The 8,256-nt window shown below is 45.3% G+C and overlaps 1 protein-coding gene across 1 annotated transcript; it reads left to right on the top strand.

Annotated features, from left to right (window-relative positions):
• Nucleotides 1–2,599: 2,599 nt before the first annotated feature.
• Nucleotides 2,600–3,343, top strand: LOC308078504 (derlin-1-like; the record flags this gene model as incomplete). Its single annotated transcript, XM_080419691.1, has 1 exon — nt 2,600–3,343. The coding sequence occupies one exon, from the start codon at nt 2,600–2,602 to the stop codon at nt 3,341–3,343; it is 744 nt and encodes a 247-aa protein (XP_080275817.1).
• Between the last annotated feature and the right edge of the window lie 4,913 nt (nt 3,344–8,256).

The following is an 8,256-nucleotide window of genomic DNA, read 5'->3' as shown; positions in this document are numbered from 1 at the left end:
GAAACCGAAACCAGTGAAAGCAGCCGATCTACAAGCTCACAAAACGTTGCTATCTGAAAAGTTGTGAGATTGTAGATCGGCTATTTTCACAATGAAGTACGTCATACATTGAAAAAACATACTCTCAAATAAGCATTTCATGTTATCTTTACCGTTTGCACATGTATTCAGTCATGTGTTTTGCATTTCAACTTAAATTAATCTGCATCAAGTGAGGCTTGAACCGGCAACCTTGCAGTCGTGAGGCACTCGCCTAAGGGAGAAGCCATTGGACCAACAGACAAGAACCTGTGAAAAGGGAGATCACACAGATGATACAGTTTCACGCAAATAGCTGAAAAATCCTGGGTTTAAGTGTTTTTCAAACTCAAAATTGCAGACAATCTAAGGGCGGAGCTTACTGGTCAACGTGATACATGTGTTCCTCATGAGTCAAAGCACATGTGTAAGCAGGTTTAATGGCTGTCGGCCAAACGAGGCATGACTTTTGCCTGTTTAAAGTTTCCATTTTCAAAAAATCGCTATAGCCCTTTGACCAATTGGAGTAAGATTGGTTTCGGTGATATTTGGAATGACCCTCAACATTACCGCAAAGTTTCAAAGAAATGTGAGTCTGCATGTATGTGTTAGGGGCAGATGAATAATTGTCATACAACTGCAATATTCATTGGCTCATTAAAGGTTCATTTCTTCACTTATAGGAAATCTTTTGTGCTTGTTAGTCGGCATAGGTCCAAAGTTCATGTGTAAAAGGTTTCGTGCAGATTACTCAAAAATCCTAGGAGGAGATTTTAACTGTTTTTCATATAATTCAAAATAGAGCTTTAACTTTAAAAACGTTGAACATATATCACTTTCACCCCTTTAAATAAGGAATTAATTGCTTAAAGTGTAAAGATAAAAACTACAAATGAACAATAATAGTGTGTATCTTATCTAACGGTGTGGATGAGTGTCAGAATGGATGTGGAAGGTCTGGTGTGGGGATATTGTTGATCAGTGGTTCTCAAAACGTTTCATGTTAAGGACCCCAAAATAATATGGATTTAGCCTTGGACCCCCATCTTGATCTTTCTGCCGGAGACCCCCATGAGAGAAGATTTGTGCTGTTATTGTTTTTCAAAATTATTCCAAAATGAATGAATGAATCAATATTTCTACTTTCTACATTATGTTGTAGAATGACACAATTCATAGTACTGGCCATGCCTCATGCGTAACTCCATATATGGGCATAAAAGGGACACAGAGAGACAGACAGACTCTGACAACGGATACAATGTGTATTGCATGTGGGAAATACATTCCAACTTGCATCGTTCCCAATTTGAATCGTTCCCTTCATTTTGTCTGTCATAAACGCATAGAATATCTGTGTGTGTGCGTGTGCGTGTGCGTGTGCGTGTGCGTGTGCGTGTGTGTGTGTGTGTGTGTGTGTGTGTGTGTGTGTGTGTGTTTTCCCTAAGTGTCTGCCTGCCTGCCTGTCTGCCTGCCTGTCTGCCTGCCTGCCAGCCTGCCTGCCTGCCTGCCTGCCTGCCTGCCTGCCTGTCTGACTGTCTGTCTGCCTGCCTGCCTGCCTGCCTGCCTGCCTGCCCGTCCACCCACCGTCTGTCTGTCTGTCTGTCTGTCTGTCTGTCTGTCTGTCTGTCTGTCTGTCTGTCCATGTCATGCCCCCATATGGAGATCCCTGATGTCACCAATATGATGTCACAGACATCATAGACTGGCCTCCAACTACTAAGATAATGTGTACTGTAATAAGTACTCTGACAACGGGTATAATGATACTATGGATATTGCATAACGGGAGGGGCTTTCGTTCCCAACGAGCATTAGCCTAGTAAAATGTCAATACATACCAACCTGATTATTTGTTGTAATCCATTTGGGAGTCTTAGACGTGACTGAAATGGTCATTCCTCAATCGCAGTTTGAATGTAAATGAATAAATGACTGAACACACATTTTGTGGCAAAGTTTGACAAGGCTGTAAGACGTGGACCGATTCTACAAATGCCTTCTAAATCAGTAGTTCTCAAACTACTGACCGCGGACCCCCATTTGAAAATGTGTTGTGCCAGGGACGCCCGGAAGAGCAGATTTGTGATTAGAAAAAAGCTAAATTTCAACATTTTCAAACACTTTCAAGATTTTTCAAAAATGATAAAAAATAGCAGATGTACAGTACAAGCTCGCAGCGCTTATGTGCCGCGCTGTGAGCTTGATTATCTGCTTGAGATATATTTGTGAGAACCACTGTTCTAAACCAATGTTCTAAATGTTGCTATAGTATATATTATAGCTATAATCAAAAATGACACTGATGCTTTCCCAGTTTGTCAGGACTAGGCAGGCGAAAACGCACACTCATCACACGTCTCATCATGACATCACATGCTGTCTGATGACATCAGACCAGCGGCTCTGGCCGGCCTATATGAGGCGTTGCGGGGGCTCCCATAACGCAGTACTGTTGCAGAGACCTACACCGAAGGACAGAGAGGAGAGACGACAGAGAAGAGAAGCGATAGAGACACACATACGAGACGAGAGGCGCCCCCAATTTAGTGACATCTATTTCCTCAACGTCAGTTCCAAAATGGCGGATTTCGTAGACTGGTTCAAAGGAATCCCCTTGATCACCCGACACTGGTTCGCCCTGTCCGTGACCCTCCCGCTGGCGGTGAAACTGGGATTGATCAACCCCTTGTACCTCATACTATGGCCGGAGAAGATCTTCACCAGGTTTCAGATCTGGAGACCGCTGACGGCCGCCCTGTTCTACCCGACTGGATTCCTCTACCTGGTCAACCTGTATTTCCTCTACCAGTACTCCACCAGGCTGGAGACGGGCCAGTTCGACGGCAGGCCGGCCGACTACGCCTTCATGCTGCTCTTCAACTGGGCCTGCATCGTCGGGATCGGCGCGCTCATGAACATGCAGGTGCTGATGGTCCCGCTGGTCATGTCTGCGCTCTACGTCTGGGCCCAGCTCAACAAGGACACCGTCGTCTCGTTCTGGTTCGGCACGCGGTTCAAGGCCTGCTACCTGCCGTGGGTCATCCTGGTGTTTAACTACATCGTCGACGGCTCGATCGTGAACGAGCTGATAGGGAACCTGGTGGGCCATCTCTACTGGTTTGTGATGTTCCGGTACCCCGTGGAGCAGGGAGGGCGCTCCTTCCTCGCCACGCCGGAGTTCCTGTACCGGCTGCTGCCCAGCAGGAGAGCAGGGGGCGGGTCGGGGTTCGGCGCTCCGCCCGGCAGGAGACAAGCTCAGGAGCAGCAGCCGGCGCAAGGTCGTTATAACTGGGGTCAGGGCGTCCGCCTAGGGGACAACTGAGAGGGGAAAGAGATGGGACGTCCTGGATGTTCCCGACTCGCTTGTGCCACTGAGTGTGCAATGCATTGATTCTCAAACTTTTTTTCATGTCACGGAGGACCCCCCAGGTTAGTATGAATTAAGCCACGGACCGACCCCATAACTCTGACGGTGTACTCATTTGGACACCGTCAGAGTTACAAACCTCTGTAATAGTGTCCATTTGGTTCCAAACTATCGATAGTTTTGCTTGGGACTCATGGAACCCCTTCAAGGACCCCTGGAGGTCCCCGGACCCCACTTTGAGAGCCACTGGTGTAATGCATTGATTTCCCAAACCTTTTCATGTCAAGGACCCCTAAGTTGATTGGCCCGGGACCCCCATCTGAAAATATTTAGTCCCAGGGATGTTTTCTTTGTTTTTTTTCTAGATTACAAAAAAGATTTAAAAAAATGGGAAAAAAATAGATCTGCTATTTTCACATAATAGCTAATATAAATTATTAAAGTGAAGGTTAAAAAGAGGTAAAACTGAGGACTGGGGACCCCCTGAAAACCCCTCAAGGACCCCTGGGGGTCCGCAGACCCCACAGTGAGAACCAGTGGTGTAATGCATTGATTCTCCCGGTATGATATGCATCACGCCTATTGATCTATATTAGAAACCCGCCAACTCATTTCTATCAAAGTCGCTCACCCAGCGAGCGCACTACTGCCCTGGAGGTGTGGGTGTAAGCATGCACATTAGTGTCCTTTATGCGTCATACATTACAAACTACCTACATGAGCGAGCACGTGCGTCGAGCCCATTGGGCTCACCATCCAAGTTTGGGCCCGAACATGCAGTACCAGAGTTGGCCACTTGTCAACCTTTTTTGCTTCTTAAATACCCTCCCAATTGTTATCTCATTCTCTGGGACCCCAATACACACTGTGGACCCCTGGTGGCCCCAGAGTCCGCGTTGAGAACTAGCTACCAGTGTGGTGTAATGTATGTTCAGAATTCACATCCTCCCTGGCTAGAAAGATGATGTGTTTGTTGTTAGACCAACGGAGTGACACCCACATGGATCTCTGACTTCATGTGGGCAGTCTGCATCTATGACGTACGTATCTATGGGCAAGGTTTCAGCTCGGTCAGAGCCCTATTGACTACTTCAATCCTTTATTAATTTTTAAAATTAAAATGGCCTTGTGAGTGGACGCTGGGCGGACAGTGAGCGTCAAAATTTGTAACATGTCCATACAGTATGTGGAGACCACTTTCAACTACATTTCCAGGCTATAGTGGCCTGAACATGATATAAAATGAATGAAATGAAAATATTAAAAATAATATAAAACACAAAAATGGAGGTGCTTTAGCCTTTTGGCCTGCTGGCAGTGTGCACACAAGAAAGTTGGCACTGATTGGTCCGGCAGTTTGCAAGATAAACACGCATGCACGCACGCACGCACGCACGCACGCACAAAGGACCCTCTTATAGATGATAGCTAGCCTCATACAGAGCAGCCCCACTGTAAAAAAAAAAGAAAAAAAAGAAAGTGCAGTGTATTTAACAATTGTGATTAGTTTCTGAAACAGTCCCATCAGGGAGCAAGTAATAAGTGCAGGCAACTGGACAGAACAAGTAGCCACAACGCTACACACTCCTTATGTAGGTGAGAATGCTCCTCATAGACCACAGCTCAGCCTTCAACACCATAGTACCCCTCAGACGTTTTCTTTTGTTTTGTTAAGTTTATTTATCCAGGGGAGGTTCACTGAGCACTCTTTTTCAGCAATCACACATGTGACACACATTCACGTCTGGGAGCTGCCCAACCACTGCAGTTTGGGGGTTCACAGTGCCTTCCTCAAGGGCGCTTCAACGATGTCGAGGGACGAGTGAGTGTTGGTCATTCGTTCCCCCCCCCCCCCAGAGTTGTCCAGCCGACCCAGGGAATTGAACCTGGCTCTCTACGTCAACAAGACCAAATACCTGATTGTGGACTACAGGACGTCACATAGAGAGAGAGTACACATAAAGGGTGCTGCATTGGAGTGGGTCAGAAACTTCTAATTCCTGGGAGTCCACATCACTGCATGAGAAACCCCTGATGTACACACTGAATGGGTGGTGAAGAAGACAACAACGCCTCTACTTTCACAGGTCATGGGACCCATGCATGGTCCCGTAGGCCTTCTAGAGCAGTGGTTCTCAAACCTTTTCAATTTCAAGGACCCCCAGGTTGATATGAATTAAGCCATGGACCCCCATGACTCTGACATTGTATGGAACCAAATGGACACTTAAGGGTCCATTCGGTTCCATTTGTACACAGTTACAAACCTCTTTGAGTGTCCATTTTGTTCCAAACTATCAATCATTTTGCTTGGGACCTCTGGAACCCCTTCAAGGACCCCTGGGGGTCCCTGGACCCCACTTTGAGGACGACTGTTCTATAGAGGCACCACCGAGAGCATCCTGACTGGCTGCATCATTGCCTGGGGGAACTGTACTGACCTCAAGCACAAGGCAACACAAAGGGTCATGAGAACAGCCGAAGTGACCTACCGATCCATTCAGGACATAATATGTCCGCTTTCAGAAAAGCTCGCAGAATCATCACAGGCAAGGCAAGGCAATTTTATTTGTATAGCACATTTCAACAACAAGGCAATTCAATGTGCTTTACATAGAACATCAAGCAAAGGAAACACAATTATACAATGATCTTAGGATGCAAACTAAAAACTAAAAGTAAAAAAAATAATACAGTTACAGTGCAGAAGAAATGGAAAAAGAAAAGTAACTCAATAAAAGGTAGTGGCAAAGAGAAAGGTCCTTAGTTGTGTTTTAAAATAAGAGTGGCAGCAGACCTGCAGTTTTCTTGGAGTTTGTTCCAAATATGTGGTGCATACAAACTAAATGCTGCTTCCCCAAGTTTATTTTTGGTTTTAGGGACAGAAAGACCTTTACCAGATGATCTGGATGGTTCATGATATTGCACAAGATCATAAATGTATTTTGGCCCTAAACCATTCAAAAGCTTTATAGACCAACAGCAGTATTTTGAAATCAATTATTTGACACAGAGGGAGCCAGTGTAACGTTTTAAGAACTGGAGTGATATGCTCCACTTTCTTGGTATTAGTATAACCACATTTGGAACCTCTCCCTCCAGCTCCGAGATGAGGTCCCACTGTACCGGCTACCAGCAGAGGTAGAGTCCGTCCAAACGTAGTGAATATCACCTTTTTCACAACATCGTATCCAAAAAGTAAAGGTAGTCCCAGACACCTACAGATGTTTGAGGCTTTTCCGGAAAGTAAACTTTTTAGAACAGTGTTCAAAAAATTGTTTACATCTGACCTAATCTCGGAACTATATAACGGAGGGAGAGGTTCCACATGGGACTAGTATTAAGGACTGGAGCAGCAGCGTTCTGAATCAAGTGCAGTCGTCTGATTGATGTTTTAGGGAGACCAAAGATAGTCACCCCCACCACAGACTGGTTCAGATTATGCTACATGGAAAGTGGCTCCACAGCCACAAGGCTACTGACAGTAGACTGATAAAGACCTTCACTCGGACAATCAGATGCAAGCTGGCCAAAGTAAAGCTTGAGAGATGCTAATACACCCTCCAGGATGAACAAAGCCAAGAACACTGGCACTGGTCACTTTGCAGCATCTTGCATGCTCACTATAGTTACAGTTTATGTGTGGAGTCACCTTGCCCTGCCTTCTTCTGGCAACATTATACTGCTGCTGTTGTAGGTAGACATTTGCTTACAATTACAATTACTAATGCTGCTACAAAGTCAGAGGAGCTGAACACAAATAATTTGGACCCTTATGCACCTGTAAAGTAACAATACAGATCACGTTCAACACTTTAACAAATAAGTGTGTGTGTGTGTGTGTGTGTGTGTGTGTGTGTGTGTGTGTGTGTGTATAGAGTCCTCGATCCCATAGCCCGAGGGGGCGGGACCGTCGACTCAGACTGTGATTGGTTAGGGCAAAACACGCCTCAGTTTCTGAGCTAAGCTGAGCTACGTCTTTAATCTCAGACACTGTTTGGTTTGCTCAGTCGGCGTGAACCTTTGCGTGTACATTTCCATTAGGCAATGGAAGAAGCTCCAACACAAACGCATCAACAGGCCACTTCGCATTTTGGCCTATTTAACTGTAGACCGTACAATCACTTTCGGAGCTCAACATCGTTAAAAGCCAATATTTTATTTCTAGCTTTTTCTCCACACTATGCCTGAACTACTTAGTTCCAAATTTTACATTTGATGAACTTATGAAATACTAGATTACACCAGGGGCCACACGTGGTCCTTGGTGTGGCTATTCTGATGGCAGACCCCCGAACAGTATTTCTGCCAAGTTTTGTGTGGGTCGGAGCAACGGTGTGCCTCACAAGTCTGCATGTTAAGTTTGTGACATACACTGTAAGTCTGTCCACCCACCCGCCCACCCTCTAGGCAATTTTAATATATAATTATTTAAACATATTCTTAACAACACTTTTAAACATTTTCCCATGGACCACCTGTCATCATGCCACGTGGACCACTGGTTGACAAACAATGTGTTTAGGCTACTTACAAACAGCTGGGTCAGTGTCATCAGAGGGCGAGCTGGCATCACTGTCTTGGAGGTCAACAGACAGTCGCTTCAATCATCGACGTTGTCTTTAGCCGTGGCAACCAGGATGTTTGTCTCATTGTTGATGCTGATCACATATAGCGCTGAATCCAAATGCTCAAATCTCTGATATATGACTATGCGGCCTGTCACGCCAAACTCAGGGTTGTTGTCTCTGACCTTTTTATAAACCATTTTTTACATAACTTGACTTGCGATTGTTGACAGTTTCTATGGAAGCCCCTTTCCACCGCTGAATAAAAAATAAAATAAACATGACTACAAGTCTAAAAGC

The sequence above is a fragment of the Gymnoscopelus braueri genome (assembly GCF_963280865.1).
Source record: "Gymnoscopelus braueri genome assembly, chromosome: 22".
Lineage (NCBI taxonomy): Eukaryota > Metazoa > Chordata > Actinopteri > Myctophiformes > Myctophidae > Gymnoscopelus > Gymnoscopelus braueri.
The sequence above is the reverse complement of the archived record's forward strand: the minus strand, read 5'-3'. Positions and strand labels throughout refer to the sequence as shown.